This window comes from Centruroides sculpturatus, unplaced genomic scaffold (assembly GCF_000671375.1).
Source record: "Centruroides sculpturatus isolate CEXI.00-Female unplaced genomic scaffold, Cexi_2.0 scaffold1014, whole genome shotgun sequence".
In the NCBI taxonomy this organism is placed as follows: Eukaryota; Metazoa; Arthropoda; class Arachnida; order Scorpiones; family Buthidae; genus Centruroides; species Centruroides sculpturatus.
In genome coordinates, this window is record NW_019385381.1 from 179,956 (window position 1) to 198,751 (window position 18,796).

General features: G+C 28.8%; 1 protein-coding gene across 1 annotated transcript; it reads left to right on the forward strand.

Moving 5' to 3' along the window:
* Positions 1 to 88: 88 nt before the first annotated feature.
* On the forward strand, positions 89 to 15,884 carry LOC111638366 (ADP-ribosylation factor-like protein 6-interacting protein 1). The gene is made up of 6 exons (XM_023384069.1): positions 89 to 227; positions 13,926 to 14,056; positions 14,128 to 14,247; positions 14,326 to 14,443; positions 14,545 to 14,629; positions 14,907 to 15,884. The coding sequence occupies exons 1-6, from the start codon at positions 177 to 179 to the stop codon at positions 15,020 to 15,022; spliced, it is 621 nt and encodes a 206-aa protein (XP_023239837.1). The 5' UTR covers positions 89 to 176; the 3' UTR covers positions 15,023 to 15,884.
* The last annotated feature ends 2,912 nt before the right edge of the window (positions 15,885 to 18,796 follow it).

Consider the following 18,796-nt stretch of genomic DNA (forward strand, 5'->3'; position numbering starts at 1 on the left):
ATTTTGTTATATTTTTATTTAAAAACATAATAATACAGGTATTATTTTTATTATTTTATGCATTGCAATTAAGTATTCTAAAAAGCTTCTAGTTAATATTAGCACGCAAGTTTTTTAAGTATACGTAAACTGTTACCATAGCAACATCCTTTTGACCCTTTGTTAGCAGATCTAAAATGGCGGAAGACGGTGAGAAGCCAACCGAATCAGGAAAATCTGTAGACCAAGTAAGATTTTATACATTATTATCGAATTTAATTTCAATTTTTATTCCCTACAATTGAATTTATTTATTTTTAAAACTGATTTAATTATTTTAGTTAAATGTTTGTGAAGTTATTTGCAGACGCAGTTTGTGCAGCCATGTTTCTTATTTCAGATTACAAATTTATCTTCCATCATATTTAACTTTTTCGTATGCACAAAATAGTTAAAAATAATCATTTGATGAATCAGAATGATTAAAGAATCCAGCGACATCGTTTACTTAATTAAGACTTTTAATTTCTCGACATTTTATTCATTGAATGTTACGTGATTCAATTAATTCACTTTTCAAATTTAATTCCATTTCGGAATCTGATCAGATTACGGTTATTTAACTTGTTTTTCTTTCCTTTTATTTATAGTAAGGATTTAGAAGAAAACGCTTCGTTTGATTTATATAACAATCAAAAATTTTAAATTAAAATTGTTGTCAGACTGGTTTTATTTAAATACATATTTAATATATTGTACAGTATTTTATTTATTGCTAAAATTTTTTGTATTTTACTATTTAAATTTTACTCTTCATTTAAGTTCTGTTTGATTTAGTATGATGAAAGAAATTTTAAAATGAAATATTTAATAGAAATTTAAAATGATGCGGATATCCCGTAAGAGGGGCACCGGTCATCGTGACCCGCACCCGGCCTATTTTGAATTGCCAAACTGTTAATGGTAACTTGTAGTCGTTGTGACTCGCGGTACCTTCCAATTTCTGCTCCTCTACAGGAACGTATAGTAGTTATTTGGTTTGCTCAAATACACAAATTTCTAAATGATATTAGATTTTTTTTTCTATAAAATAACTAAATTTTTTTATTTTTCCACTCAGGAATTAACAAAAGGGCTCCGCCTCCTTACTGATAACGATACTTTTTGATACTAGAGATTGTTATAATGCACACAAATAAGATATAAATTAATAAATTTTATATACAAATGCTATTCAAAGAAATTTAAAATACATAATTTGGTATTGTAAATTTCTTTGAATAGCATTTGTAATTTTTATTCTAATCAACAAATTAAGTATTTAGATGTAATAGCAATGATGAATCTAGTTTTTAAAATATTTTTAAGTCATTGATATAAATGCAGTTAAAATCTTTGATTTTGGCATCTATATAGCATTTTATCTATTGCCTTGAAATATCTTTCTACATTTGGCAGACATTAGATAATTTTGGATCACTTGATTCATTGTTTAGTGTTTCATCAATTATCATCAAATTTAATGATGTGATGTAAAATTTTGCACTGTTGACTGTAGTGAATGAAGTAATAAGCAATGCAGTAAAATACATATAATTTTACATTATTTACAATTGAAATAAAGTATAGAGTGCAGGTTTATCTTGGTACATGGTGGACAAAATAGTATAAGTTTGCATTTAACATTGTATATATACATATAAACAGCTATAGTATATATTTATTAACAGTTCTAATAAAAAAAAAATTAGTGATATTTTATCTTACGCAGGAGAAATTAAATGGAGTTTTATTGAAAGAAAAGCTATACTTGATGCAAAACATTTATTTTTGTATGTCTCTGACACTATTCAGAAGAATGTCAGTCTAAGGTTTTGTGTTCACAATCATCTAATACACATCAAGTTTTCAAGAAATTTAGATAAGATATAATGTCATATCATGGTTAAAATTTTAAATTATTATTATAAATAACAAAATACATGGAAAAGAAAACCAAGTTATAAGAGAGTAAACAACTTATTGTTTATTGAAATACTTTATGTAAATATTTCACAGTGAAAATGTAATAAAAGTACTTCAACATTGGATATACAGTAGATCCCCCTATAAAACCGTTTCCTATAGTTATGATTCCTATAAAAATTGTGGCAGTACAGTAGATCCCCCTATAAAACCGTTTCCTATAGTTATGATTCCTATAAAAATTGTGGCATTATCCGTAAACAACGGTAAAAATAACTCCTATAATACGTAAAACGTCATCGGGCAGCCGAACTACTTACCCGCCGTCCGTAGCGCCACGCTACGGAGAGATTTCTATCGTCTGGACAGTATTATATAAATTATATATAAATTAGGTACTGTACATATAATTATATATTAATTATATATAAATTAGGTACTGTATATATAATTATATATTAACTTAATTTATTGTAACTTTATTATAATTAAATATATATTTTTCGCCGTCTAGCGTCACGCTACGGCGAGTTAGGCGACCTATCGTCTGTTTAGTACTGTAATTTTATACATTTCTTGTGAAAGAAACATTTCTTATTTAACGGCCATAAAAATTATTTATATTAATGATGTCTCCAAAGGTCAACGAAGTTTTCGCAGAAAAATAATATCAGAAATCGCGGCCGCAATTTGATGCGCTGTTCCGCGACGAAACCAAGCTTTAGCAACGAGCGTAGTCAAAGGGTACACACTCGGTAAGTAATCCTACAATTTTTTGTTTATAACGTAGTTTATACGGATTATTTTAAAAAAAATATACGTATTTTGGAAATGTTGAGTCGAATTAGTCTAGAATCGATTAATTTTATGAAAGAAAACCTTTCAAACAGCCGTAGTCCGTAAACTATGATTCCTACAAAATTGATTCATAAAGAACGGAACGTATCTACCGTCTTATAGTGGGATCTACTGTACTACACTTAATATCTTTAGATTATGACAAACTTCTTCACCTTCAAGCAAAAACAGAGTACAGAGCAAATCACTCACATTTTTGGAATTTACCTGCTTCCAACTTTAGGTTTAAAGAGTTTGTTTTGAATTGGAATGCATAGAAAAGAAGACCTATGCAGATTCAAATTTTGCTCTTTAATTAAACCTGAAACTGGAATCAGATGGAAGAATATTCTAAGTTTGCTTTTAACATTATGTTAATGGGTTGTCTATTGTCATCAACTTTTGTTCCATATAATGATACATTAGACCAGTGTTTCTTAATAAGGGGGTTGCGGCCCTCTGGAGGATTATTTTAGTTAAATGTTTGTGAAGTTATTTGCAGACGCAGTTTGTGCAGCCATGTTTCTTATTTCAGATTACAAATTTATCTTCCATCATATTTAACTTTTTCGTATGCACAAAATAGTTAAAAATAATCATTTGATGAATCAGAATGATTAAAGAATCCAGCGACATCGTTTACTTAATTAAGACTTTTAATTTCTCGACATTTTATTCATTGAATGTTACGTGATTCAATTAATTNATTATTTAAAAATGGAGGTCACAAAAAAATTATGAAATATTTGGTGGGCCGCGAGTATAAAAAGGTTAAGAACTACTGCATTAGACCAATGAAAATATATAAAAATCCAGCAACAAGTTACTTAACTATCATAAAATAGCAAAAAAATTTTGAGGGTTGAGATGGGTTTTATAAAAAAATTGTACATCCCAATAACAAATAAAAATCATCATTAAGTCTGATCCCACTTGAGATATGACACATGAACTCCTCCCTCTATCTCCCTACCCCATTGACCTTTAAATCACCAAAATTTAATAGCATCAATCTCCCTAATAAACAAACTTCCCTGCAAAATTAAGAAATTTTCAACACACCTGAATTTTTTTGCATTTCTTGATGTTTCACAATCTCCTAGATCCAAAAGTGTAAAAATCTAAGGGGGTCATTTTTTTGACTAGTTGCTATACTATTTTTTTGTTATATGTAACAGCCAGGAAATTAAAAAATGGCAAGTTATTTGAGTATCAAGATAGCGTGGTTTTACCTTACTACTACTACTACTACTACTACTACTATTATTATTATTATTATTATTACTGTCAATCACTTTTTATTTTGTATAGAATAACTTTGATTTTACAACAATTATTTCTAATTTCCATAACTCAAAATTATTTGAAAATAATTCTATTGCAAAAAAAACTTTTAGTTGTTATTTGAATTTTACTTTTTTAAAAGCTTATCTCTAAAAATACACTGTTTCATCAGCTGATAAAATAGAAAATATAAGCAAAGTTTATATATACTTATCATTGGGGAAAATGCACATGATACTGTGATTTTTATTTTTATGCAGTTGTATTATTTTAAACAATAAATACAAATCATTCCTTTACAAAAAAAAAAGCAGGAAATAAATGAGGAAAAAATTTATATATAATATAATAAACTAAAATAATTTTCCTTTATTTTGCCATTTATACAAATGATTGCTTGTACTATTTTTAAAACACACAAGATCCTTTTCTGTATAAATCATAAACATATTGTATATAATTTTAATCGTATTATATTAGTAGAAGATAAATGATGAATGTGTTGCAAAAAGTGGAACTTAACATTATATACAGAATAAAATAGAAGTTTAGTCACATCTGGTTTAATTCAGACTTGATTAATTCACATTATTGAATAATTCCAACCTGTTTCCATTATAATTTGTATTTAAACTAAATGTAAAAAAGAACAGTTAATTAAAAATATACACAGACAGAAACATCTTAAACCCAATAGTTATATATTAAAGCCAAATGATAGCTGGATTATATCTAGCTAGGTTCTAGAAGGAAAGAATCTGCCTGAAGTGGGACTTGAACCTGCAACTCCCACTTAACGTGCAGCCACATTGTTAGTTACACTACACAGACCTTCATTCAATCCCTGCTTCCAGAACTTATTAATTTGAATATAACCATGTTCAGTTACTTGCAGTGCTGGCTCAAAATGACTCAGTGCCTATGGTGTTGTGTGATATCTGAAGTGGGAGTTGCAGGTTTAAGTCCCACTTCAGGCATATTCTTTTCTTCCAGAATCTTCTAAATTATTAAAATATTGATTTACTTATAATTATTAAATTTAGCAAGAGGTGATGCTTAATACCTACCTTTAATACCAAATTACTTAAAGTTTAAATTAACAGTAACCGAAATAGAAGTGATCCAATGGGTTGTGGATGGTCTAGTTTTTACTAAATTGCTTTAGGTGTCATGTGCTGATGTTTTTTTAATATATAATGTGATGGAAATTTAAAAAAAAAATACTATACAGAGGAAAAATTAAACAAATTTGCTCAATGGAATAGGTCATATATATACTGTTCTTTTATAATTGCAGTTTATATAGGAGTAATAAATATTCACTCCAAAAATCATTTAATGCAGTAATATTTCTTTTAGAACGTTTTTTTTCTGAAGATCATTTAAGATGATCAAAAACATTTTGACTAAAGAAATATTACTGCATTAAATGGTTTTTGGAGTGAGTATTGGTATACAGGGCCATGAATTATAACAGTTCTTGGGACCATGGGTCAAAAATTTTGGGAACCATTGTTCTAAACTGCTTATCAGTGTTCCATTTTCAATAATTGTTCCAGAGGTATGATATGATAGTGAAGATTATATGAAGGTTTTATTTCATTCTAGCTATATAAAATTATAGTATTTCTGAGGATGAACTAGTAACTACAGTGAATACACTGTAGTTACTCAGCTAAATTAATCAATGCACCTTTAACAGTGGATGGAGTTTAAATAATTTTAACATTTGTCACGTGGTTAATGTTAGCATTATTTAAACTTCACTCACTGTTAAAGTTGCATTGATAATGGTGTCAGTTACAAAAATAGATATTTCAATTATCAATATTTCAAATGTTGTTTGAAATTGTTCAATTTACAGTTCATTTGAATTAATAAACATTAGACTAGAAATTAGCATTGGTGTCCTGAATTTAGCTAAACACCAACCGAATGCCGAAAATCTATCGGGCTAGTTTAAGGCTAATTACTAAATGAATTATGTAACCAATTTGGCTCTAGAGGTAAGCATTAGGCGCCATCTCTTATTAACATTAATAATTATAAATTAATTAATTTAAATAATTTAGAACCGCTGGGAGTGCCTTATAGGACGTGGGCACTGGATGTGTCCCCAGCCGGCGTAATAACCGTCAATGGTTATATAGTTAGCTTATATACGCTGGAAGAGGAGATCGGACTGGAGGTCCGGATAGTGTAACTGGCAACGCATCTGCACGGTAAGCAGGAGTTGTGGGTTCGAGTCCCGCTCCGGGCCGATTTTTTTCTCCCAGCGGTTCTAAATTATTTAAATTAATTTATTTATAATTATTAATGTTAATAAGAGATGGTGCCTAACGCTTACCTCTAGAGCCAAATTGGTTACGTAATTCATTTAGTAATTAGCCTTAAACTAGCCCGATAGATTTTCGGCATTCGGTTGGTGTTTAGCTATATTATATATTGGGTTTAGCGATGTTTGTCCTGAATTTAGTTATATTCATTTATTAAACTTTATTTTTAATCATATTTAGTAGTAAAGCAAGTTTAGAAGCTTTGGCCTCTAAACTTGTATGTTTAAAAAGCTATCTGCTGGAAGTTGTGTTTGAAATTTAAGGTACAAGTAATCCCCATATAACACAGCACTTCTATAGCATGGATTCACTCTAACACAGTTTGAGAATTGGGTAAAACCCTCGTACAACATGAAATGTAATAAAGGGTGCATACTTTTATACCGCCACGTAACTCAGCGCGAGCATTCTAATTGTTTTCATACTTTGAATGTTTTTTCAACAAATAATCCATTTAATGGTTAAATTTTACAATTGGGACGCTTCTTTTGCCTCTAAAAGCTCATATTTTAGAATTATAGATTCCTCTATCACAATACTATCGATAGTGTGGGCGCTGCCATCTTTGTTTCTTTCACCGTCGTTTTTAAATTCCTACAAACAGCAGCGCACTCCCGTTGTAGTGGAGACACAGAGTGACCGATATTAACGAACGCACCCAAAAACTGTTACTAGTTGATGATGCTCATGCTGAGATCATCATATAGGATGAATAATCTTCTGTTAAATATTTACTTAAATAATAAATAAGTTTTATACCCATAAAAAAAAGGAATAATAAATCCGATTTAAAGAAGGATTTTAACAGCATGTATTTTAATTTTTGGAACCTAACCCCCTTTTTTTGCACTAGTTCTTTGTTTTGTATAATATGGATTCGCATAACACAGCAGTTTTTTGGAATGTAACTCCCATGTTATACTGGGATTACCTATAATTGCAAAATTCAGAATTTTTAAGCTTTTATTGAAATCTATGAAGTTGATTTAGATTCAATATTGCATACTATTTTTATTGCTTTTCTTGGGATTATTTTTCTATTGTGCTTGCAAATTTACTAGGTGATAGTACCCTATTCAAAATTGTCTGAAGAGATATTTAGCAGCCCAAACACAACAACCAAATCTGGTGAGATAACATTTCAGAACATGTGGAAGATATTTCTATAAATAAATAAATAAAAAATTAGTACCAAAACTCACTACTATGCTACTTTTGACACTGCAAGCATCAAAAAATGCAATTTCCTTTGCATAAGCACATGTGTTGCAGCCAAATTTTGGGTATAAATGGCCATAACTGTTGAATGTCATTCTTAGCAGCTACAATGGTCATCATCTTGACAAATACACATTTTGTCAAGATGATGACCATTGAAACTTGTGAAAACAATGGCAAGTTGCTGCACTTTGGGAATTTTGCTGTTATAGGAATTTATGCACAGGATCATTAACAACTCTCAGAGAAATTATTATCCAGTTCAAAAATGGATATGAGAGTTCAAAATACATAATTTAAAAAAAAAAAATTAGTTTATGCTTCTGCTTGTGTCCTTGACCAGATTGTACTCCCAGATATCTCTTCCAGCAATTAGTTTCTTTGAAAAAAACAAATTTTTGGCTGCTTCAGTGAATCCCTTCTTATAAAAAAAAAACAATATTACAAAAGTTTGAGTTTCCATACATTTGAGAAGATTAAACCAGCTAAAAACCAATAAGATTCAATTTAGTTTGTGTTAAAAAATTTTTAAACAAACTTCAACCATTCTTTCAAGCATAAAACTGAATTACTTCAAATATGAAATACAAATTAATATATTAGAGTATGATAGTCATATCATCCCTACAGATCTTATAAGTTGAGCAAAGTTTGCTAAGTTTATGGAAGATTTAGCTAGTTAATGTATCTTCCATTAGGCTTGTTTATAAATTTCAATGGTTTCCAAGGTCTTAAGCCTTGATCTGTTGAAAATTATTTTTAAAAGTCTATCTTAAGCCTAACATGGTAACACTCCAGGCTTGTGGGCAAGTTGGGCCAAAGCAGTTGTGTACTTCTATTTCTCTATATCTAAAACATGTTCTTTAATCCTGAATGTTAGTGATCTACATTCAACATAGGCCATATGAGTATCAAATTATATTAATTATCAGTGTTTTATATATATTCCTGGAGCTTGCTGTTTGCTTATTACATTCTTCCCAATTGTTAAAAGCTTTGATACTGTTGGACAACTTGTGTAAGCTATCTTGCACTTTGTCTTTTGCAATTTTTGAATAAAGGTTATGTAGCTTGGGTTCATAATCTAAAACAATGGTAGTATGCCCATTTTCTCTGTTATAATTAACTATGTTATCTTTCTTCTATGGCCTGAGATAATTTGGAAATCATAATAACTATATTCATGCTTTATAGCAATCTCTTTAGTGTAGTTTAATTCTAATCGTCTATCCATTAACTGAGAGCAATAGGTATATGCTCTATTTATAAGCATGTTGAAGGCTAAGGTTTTGTATCTCCCAGGGATCACAGGCATTGGATAGTATAAGAGCAGCCTTGTATTACATGATTTACAGAAGAACCTTGTATGTATACATTGCCTGTGAGCTCACTCTCCAGATGCCTCTTCTGCTGGACTGATCAAGTGCAAGTGTCAAACCACATTTATTGTTATATTCATGTAGAAATTTTTTCTATAACTGGTTTAGCTTCCACATAAAGCTGTCGTCAGCATATCTCACATTTAAGTGTATTTGTTTAAGAAACTTCAGGGCTCATTCAATGTTCCTGACAACTAATTCACAATGGTCCCCAGATATGGGGCTTCCCATTGGGACACCCATCTTCTGCACATTTGAAAGCATAGAAAGCTTAGTAATGAAGTATATGGGCAAAGTTTAAGATCTGATACAGTATTTATTTGTATCTTGTTTGGGAGAAAAAGGTACAGAAACAGGCTTTAACAAGTGGTATGTTGAGGTAAAATAAAGGTCCATGAAATGTTCTGCTTCTGTTACACAGCTATTTTTTAATCTTGAGATTAGCTGAAAGCTGCTGGAAATGATATATTGGTATCCTTTGAGATACTTATGGAGAACTTGATGTATTTTTCATTCCATGAGAATTGTAGAGATTTGGCCTTGTCTAATATTTTTTTTTTACAGACCTGTTTTATGGGTTTTCACATAACTGAAAAGCCTTGGGATGTCAGACGAGGTCACGATATCATGAGGGAGGTTCATAAGTTTTACTAATTTAGAGTGTATAAGCCTATTTATTTTGCTTTGTAGCTTTTTGACATAACATGCCTTCACTTGTACACATTCAGTATCAGCTATGTATTTTTCCATCTGCTTGACATATGTAGACCTCTTTAACTCCTTAAGGACATTGACATTTTTTATATAGATTTCAATTAAACGTAAAAAATACTTAAAACAGAAAAAAAACGAAAGAAATGCGTTTATTTTGAAGAAAAAGCTTTAAATTTTATTTTCCTTTGTTTCGCCTGTCTGTGAAATGTAACACCGATGAGTCATTGTTTACACAGCTGGGTGACCTTGAACACAGCTGGAGTCGGATTTCCCGGGACATTCTCATAGACGTCTCGGGAGGACAAGGGTTTAAAGTAGGGTGACTATAAGCGACACAGAAATTTTTAAATATTTTTAAAAAATTCAATATTTTATTGCGATTTCCGACCCCCCTAATTAATTAANAATATGTTTATTAAAAAAAATTCAATATTTGTTTTATATTATATTTATATTATATAATAAAATTGCGGTACAGAATAAAAAAGTACAGAACTGCGGCCCCCATGCAATTTGCAAAACCTACATTTCGGCTCCCACTGAACTCTTGCTTGCCCACCCCTGGTATATTAATTTCTGATGCAAACCAGAAGTTATTTCAATTCAAAAATTTTCCCCTGTAATGAGTTAGATAGATGACAAATGACACTGTTGCTAACAAGAAAAATATAATATACAGAAGCAAGCTACTATTAATTTGAAGTGGAGAGTGCATATTTTAATTTTTAAAATATAATTAAAAATTGCAGCATGATATTGTGATGCTGTCACAATAAATAATTGCTCATTTTCTTTGAGTCATATTTCAGCTTTTAGCTTTTTATTGCCATAAAATAGAGTAATGTAAAGTAATTTTATAGAAAATTAATAGTAAAAATACAGGATGATCTATTTGAGATGTCACTAAATTTAAAATGTGTAGATAATAAAATAATGCAATTTGAGGTTACTAAATATTATGTATCAAGTAAATAATGAAAAGAAATGGTCATGCATGCACTTTCGACATTTACAAAAATGTCTTCATCAGGTGAAGAATGAAAGAACATTTGCTAGAATGTTAGTATAAAATTATAACAAATATACTAGTGCTAAGACAGCTTTTCTTTTTCACTAGACTTATTACACCATCAATGAAACGGAAAACGGAAAACAAACTTTAGAAAGACTTTTTATTTATTTGAGTCTTTCTAAAGTTTGTTTTCCGTTTCATTGATGGTGTAATAAGTCTAGTGAAAAAGAAAAGCCGTCTTAGCGCTCATATATATGTACACAAGACTAGACAAGAAGCATATCGCATAAATAAAATTATAACGTTAACTCATTTCAGTTGGAACAAAATTACAAAGAGGAGCTTGAAACTGTTATAACATTTGAACATAAGGATGAATTGGTTTCCATTTAGAGTCAACTGCAGAGTAGCTTAGCACTACTTTATTGCAGCAAAATGAATTACATTCACTAATTAATAAAGAAATTTAAATTTCTTTATTTCATTTAAAGAAATTTTATTTCTTTATTACAAATTAATTCTTTAAGGATTTGAACAGCATGACCATATCCTTGGGACTTCCGGTGTGGGTTTATTGTAGGGTCCTAGTTTTCAGGTGAACAAAGCTTCCCAGATAAAAATAATTCTGCGGTCCATACATTGTGCTAAGAGGACAGTCTCGTTTCAAGTTGGTACAAAGTTATTCTCTCACTTTTTTAGCTAGCTCTATGGTATGTCTTGTTACATATGTATAATGATGCTCTAATATGCAGCTATGTAACATTCTTGTTGTGGTCCTGATGTAATATATTTTTGTACTACTGTTTCGGTGTATTAGGGTTATCAGTCAAACACCTGGCTTTTCTAATATGGATAAACTCTCTTTTATTGCAAAATATTCTAAGTAAAGTCATTTGCCTTTTTTTTATTAGTAAATGCTGGTAATGCTGAAAAGACAGTGTTTTCAGTACAGTTTACTTGATGAACATTTAGCATGGTAAAAAAAATTCTCTCTCTCTCTCTCAATATCATGTATATGTGTTGGAAGGTTGTAAGTTTCAGGATGGTGCATGTTTATTTCAATACTCTGCTTTGTGATGGCACATGTGCTTAGGGATGCAAAATAACAGCCTAGTGTATGACATGTTTAACAACTTACAAATCAGCTGCTTTCGAGGCCCTTATAAAAAAAAATTTTTTTACCACTGTTCCAGTACATCTCTTAGGCAGCAGGAAATAAGATGCATTTATCACATTTCTACCACATTAGGATACCAGCTCAACTTTATCACCTCGTTGATAGAATGCCATTGTTCTCATTTAAATTCTAGCTTTAAAAAGACTAAGCCATACAGAACAGTCACCTGCAGCAAATTCTTGAACACGGTCTACAAAGATATGGCTCAATTTGAATTTGAACTGCTTATAAAAGGAACCTAAATGTATTCTCCTTACTTGGGAATGACAAAGATCCTGTGATCAAAATACTCTTCTGAGCATTCACTCAATAGCTTTGAATATATTGGTGCCATGTGTAGATCTCTGTATACCATGATCAAAGAACATCATGACTCAATCAAAAAATGCCTGAGTACTACTACTTTAGCGGCCTTTGTCTCTGACCAGGACATTGCTGTCATTTTTGATAGGGCACATCTAATAGATCATGCATTAACTCCTTCTCATCAAAACATCTGGAAATCTATAAAGCAATTTATAAAGGAACTGCAATTAACAGTAGAGATACAATTTGATTGTCACATGCATGGAGGGCTTTGTTTGAAGTTGTCTAGTTTCATTTAATGTGTGTCGTTGTTATTACACTTTGATTAATTTTAATCTCCTTTTGTTATATGTTTACACATTTATGTAATGTTCTTTTTATTTATATTCATTTTGTATTTTTATTTTAACTAATTTTCTGTATTTATATTTAATTGTATTTTAAATATTAACCAATTTATACATTCAACCGTTGTGCATTTGATATGTAATACGATTCAAATCATTTAATTGTTTGTATCGATATTTTAAAGTTTGTTTTTTCTGTTCTATCATCAGAACCTGATGATTGTCTTTAAATGAGATTGAAAACCATTAGTTCATTAAATTTGTTTTTATTACTGGATTAAGGTGCATTTTTAAGAATGATATTTAAATTTGAACTGTGAAATTCTATGCAAATTTCCTATTTTATTTGATTATTAATAGTATATTTTTGTGAAGAAGTTAAAACAAAAAATATTGGATGTATAAAAATAAACTTTTTAGCAAAGTGACTGTTGATGATTATATATGTGTGATATACATGTAATTTGCAGTATTGTTAATGATAAATTAGTTTCACTCTGTCCTGAAATAAAACTGTTTCAAATAGAAAGTTACTAATTTTCAGTTGTTCTTTTTAATTGTTTAAGAAAATGTTGTTATAATATTTGTTGTTTAAATTTTTATCAAACCTTGTATTTTAAATTAAGTTGATTATTGGGTGTAGCATCTATTTTTGACTCTGTTTTTAATGTTCAACTTAACTGGCCTTAATTCAAGAAGCCAAATTTTTTTAATGCTTGACATTTTCAGAAACTTTTAATTCCATTTTTGAAACTTGAACATTGAAATTTGATCTAAAGTAAATAAAGATGATAATGTTCTGTTTTAGAACTAAATGGTTGGCTATTTCTAAGACAAGATACATGTTGATATTCCACTTGTTTTTGTCAAAGTTAATATGTTAATTTTCTTATTCAGTTCATATAACTATGATTATAACAGTTAATTATGTCATCAATAGATGAAATAAGAATAGGTATAATTTATTAGTTTGAATGGAGACTAAAAGATAACAATTGATTTCATTTTCTAGTACCAATTAAATAACATTATTTTTAGTTAGTTTGTGCCTATTTTAAAACATTGACTCAAATTGTAAACATGTACACTATTAAAGATTTTTTAAGTTATTAAGATGTTTTATACAAAGTTTACACACAAAAATTAATATTTATAGATATTATTAATATCAGAAATGTTTGAGGTTTCATTTTGTGAAAAACTAATAAAGAATTTGTTATATTCTAGGAATTATTAAAATTATGTTAAGATGCAATTACTGTCCATTTTCATTAATTTAGTACATAGTTTCCATATTTAATTGTTATTTTGTAAATTTAAGTAACTTATTCATTAGAGAATTTTGAAATTAATTAAATATTGTTTTGACAGGATCAAGTGAAAACATTAAAACGCCACTTGGAGGGATGGCGAGAAATATTATTACCAGTAAATTCAGTTCTTATGTGGGAAAAACCTTTCTATCCTGCAATTTTAATAGGAGTAACTTCGTTTATTTTCCTGTTAGTATGCTCTGAATATTTTTACAAGATTTTTTTCAAATTGACTTAATAGATACTGTATATTTTTCCAGATTGGTTTGGATATGTGAACCATCTGTATTAACCACTTTTGCATTATTGGGATTATTGGCAAGCATTTTGGATTATGCAGTTCCTCTGATCAGTGCAAGCTTCTTTGATGCAAACAAATGGTAACATATTCTTCTAATTTCTATATTACAGTTACTCATTATAACTTTATTCATTCTAATATATTTTCTTTAATATAGGACAGGCACAGAAGAACAGAAATTTGAGGATATCTGCCGAGGGTTGGTATACACTCGTCAATGCTTACAAGATATATGGGATACCAGTGCTCATTTGAAGGAAGCAAAACCTAAAGTGGTAAGTATAATTAATTTTAAAACATGCAAAGTATAGTAATAATAATAGTATATAATTAAAACTTTGTTCTTTATGGAATAAAATATTTTTTTTTTTTGCAGTACTTTGTGGTTGTGTTGATAGGTCTTATATTTGTTGCTTGGATTGGAAGTTTAGTGGACAATCTGTTCCTCACTTATTTATGTGGTGAGTAATTACAATGTGAAATTATACAGTTGTTATTAGATAAAGTAATCAATAAAATTTTCTAAATTAGTTTAAATTTGTAAATATGTGCAATAAAAAAAAAAACAATTATTTAAAGTTTTAATTTATCGTGGTGCCATATTGATATGAATATTTACACATTTATTCCATAAAACCTAAAGTACTATTTAAAAATTTTGAATATTTGCTTACTTAAATTTAGAATATATATATTTATTTGCACTGTTTTTTAATCTATTTTCTTTCAAATATTTAGTAATTCAACTTGTGATGCTACCTGGTTTGAAACACAATGGAATATTGGACAAATATACTTCAAAAATAGTTCAGATGATAAAAAATTTTGCAGGCCCAAAGGTGAAAAAGAATTAAGGATTGACAGTTCTGCTTGTTTTTTAGCATATATATCATGCTATGTATTGTGTAAAAAAAAAACTTGATAACTTTTATATGTGAGAAAATCAATACCTGTATATTTAATTGGATAATATGGTATAATCCGCTTAAATGTTTTTATATGGAATGATGATATTATTTTATGTTTTTAATCTGATTATGTATATTAAATGGCTCATATTATTGCATTTGAAATCCATAGTTTATTTCCATAAATTATTAAAATAATAAAGTTGTTTTTCTTAATTAAGAAAGTGGAAAATTAGTAAAAAAAAATGTATTTTTACAAAATAAACTAAAGAATAATAATTATATTAAATATTCTAATATTGGAAATCCTATTCTGCACAATTGAAACAGTGAGAATTTTTTCATTCCAAATGTACACTGAACATTGTTTTGGTGAAAAATAAAAAAATCTAAGTGGATTATACTTAATTTTTAATGTTCTGCATGCATATCATATTAAGTTTAACAATTTATAATGTCCATATATTCATGTAGGTAATATATAATCATTCTCAGTTATTACTTAAATTTGTGATATTGTTCAATTAACCATATAAAATTTGTACAGAATAGTTCCATCTATTTATGTTATGGGAATTTTCTTTATTTATATATTATCGGAATGTGCAAAATATCTGCACCTTTTTCACACAAATTGCATGTAGATAGTATATGTTTATTAAGGTATTGTATTTTTGAAATATTTCATTTAAAAATATTTATTTTATTTTTTAATTTCAATTTATTACATTTAATAAATGGTAATTCTCACATTTGCAAATAGATGTGCTGCGTAATGGGATGATTATGTTAACTTCTGTAAAAAAAATGAGAGAGATTTTATNTTAATTGTTTTCTTTTATGTAATAGTCTTAACCAAGTAAATTTTATTTAGAGTTTTAGATATAATCAAGATAGCTCTACATATTGAAATTATTTTTAACTTTCCTTTTTTTCTTGTTAAATTTCTACATTAACATTCTTTACTTTATTTGTGCCAATTATTTTTGTAGTTATTCAATGGTCCTGTTACATAAAATCAGTGTTGTGATTTTTGTAATTGCACTTCTAAGCCATAGTTGTGATGTTCTTGTGATTATATTAGTGATGTTTAAATGGAATGTTTACAGCTATGAGAGTAAATAGTGGATGAATTGACCACTCTGCTCCACATTTTCTCTCTTTCAAAAGAGAAAAATTCTCTCGGAATACATTGTGCTATTTTATCTTAAAATCTAGATCCAAAACCAGCGTGTATTTTGTGCAATAAATGAGATCATTTGGTAATTTTATGGTTATATCAGCATTAAATAGTTTTGTATTGTGCTTAGTTGTTGCTGTATATATCTGAAATAATTTTTTGCTCAATGTAACAGGAGGAATGATTTTAAAAATGCTTGTTGGATATTTGGCAGATATACCTTTTTAGAAAGTGTAACTATGTTGGAAAGTGAAATGAAAAATTTTATGGAATACCAAAATTGTCCAAAAATATAGTTAGATATCTAATTAAAATAACTTGTTCTTCAATGTTTTTGTTGTAAATGGGAAATGTTGCTGAAAAAATTCAATGATGATTACGAATTAGATATAATGTTAAAGTTTTAGAATACATTTGACAGTCAAACTAAGAGAATGCCAAAGGAAGTGTTTGCAAAGTTACGATCTAAAATTCATCTTCAACATTTTATAAATTTGTCTTTGAATCTGTTTGCTACTCATGCTTGAATAAATAAATTTTTTCTGAAGTATGTTTTTGTGAATTTTATTTATTTACAAATCGGTTATCTATGTCTGCTCCAACAAAGTTACAATTCAAGGAATAATCATTTTAACACTAGAAAGAATTGATTTACAACTGTTTAAGAAATATTACAATCAGAACTATTATTTCTATAACATTAATGATTATAAATGATTAATACATACCAAATCTATTTATTAAATAAAATATAAAGAATAAAAACTTGTATTATTAATACTTTTATATTTTCTTGGTTGTACTACTTTAAAATGTTTATTATAAATTTCATATTGCATGTAATGAAATTTAACTCTGTTCATTCAAATATCACACGAAGAAAAGAAAAATTTTAATTTCTATTATTTCAAATTGTATAAAAATTTTTCTTAATTTTGTGATATTTTCAAAATAATTAAGTCTATTGCTAACTTCAAATTCCGTCTTTGAAGACTTAATTCATTCTCTTCAATTTTACCATTAAATACGTGCTATGACATTTTATCTAGTAAACTAGATTTGATTTGAAGAGTAATAAATTTGCAAATTAATTGTGATATATTTACAATTGAAATTGAATAACTTCTTTTTTCAATTCTAAGATGCCAACTGAACTGATTGTGAAATCAATGAAATTTTTAAGTAACAAAGAAAATACAAATACCATGAAATATGTGATGATCTTCAATTACCTAAATTAGTAACAGATCGTTAAATATAATCAATGCTGTATTATGTAGAAGCTTTAGAGTTAAACGTGCTTATTTTGGCAGGCACATCTATAAAAGTTTGCCAACTTTGATTTCAGTAAGGATGGGATTCAAACACGTAATCCTAAGCTAATAACAAAATATCATTCAAATGATAGATTTAAAAGCAAGAGGTCCTTATTTAGCTATGTATAAATCTAATCTGATTTAAGACTCTGTTCTATCGACTCAAAAAAAAATAATAATAATCTACACCTAATTCTTACACGAACGAAAATTTGTCAAGTACAGTCGACCCCCTATAACACTGTTGATTATTCTGTTTTATATGAATTCCATGTATAAGCATTTATACATATACACAGTATATAACTGCATATAACTTAATCGGGATATTCCACCTCTAAGCTTTTTATATTTAGTCTCGATATGCATGTGTCGAACTCCGTTCTCGAGATTACAGAAGAACAAACACGCAGACGGACGGCAGTGGGAATTTATAGGTCTACAATTTGTTCAAATTGCAGCCCAATTTAAATAAACAGATGTGCATCAACGATATTAATTTATATATTCATATTTAAATAAATTTTTATATACACATAAGTATGTATTATCTATCTATATAAATAAAAATGTAAATGTTCATTTGTTCAAAATCTTAAATCTCCGAAAGTTCTTAACCGATTGCTTTGAAATTTTGACACAACGTTGCATTCGACTACGCGCGTGTTTTTATATTATATAGATGTCGAAATCCCCCCCTGAAGAGAGGGACAAAATTCAGGATTACCGTGAAGAACTGGTCTTCTATTATTTTATTTTAGATGCAGTTTTTTGTGTTTTAATAGAGCAAGTCAAGAGAATGTACTGTACACTAAGAAGGGATTTTTCAAAATTCCCTCCCGTGGGAAGTATTATACATTTAAAATAGATACATTTTGAGTCACAGCAACGCGTGGCCGGGCGCAGGTAGTATATATACAGTAGAGCATCGTTTATCCGAATCAATTGGGGACTCGGGTTGTTCGGATAACTTATTTTTCGGATAATCAATTATGTACGAAAAAATATTAACTTATCCCGTGTTGAAATTTTTCTCCGTTGCGTGTCGCTTCGCGTTGAATTTTCGTCGATGTTAAGCCTAACGAAGACTATTGTATCGTTAAAAATTATTTTTTTATTTTGTACAAACAAAATAAATATATTTAAAAATATAACAACAATAAAAAAAATTATACTTCAGAACTTAATTTAGTATCAAAAACGTAAAATATTTGAGTAGCCCAA

Excerpts from the sequence above, each read along its gene's own strand:
- LOC111638366 (XM_023384069.1), top strand. The coding sequence starts at position 177 with ATGGCGGAAGACGGTGAGAAGCCAACCGAATCAGGAAAATCTGTAGAC. Across the intron at positions 14,248-14,325 it reads TTCTTTGATGCAAACAAATG|GACAGGCACAGAAGAACAGA; the intron begins GTAACATATTCT and ends TCTTTAATATAG. Across the intron at positions 14,444-14,544 it reads AGGAAGCAAAACCTAAAGTG|TACTTTGTGGTTGTGTTGAT; the intron begins GTAAGTATAATT and ends TTTTTTTTGCAG.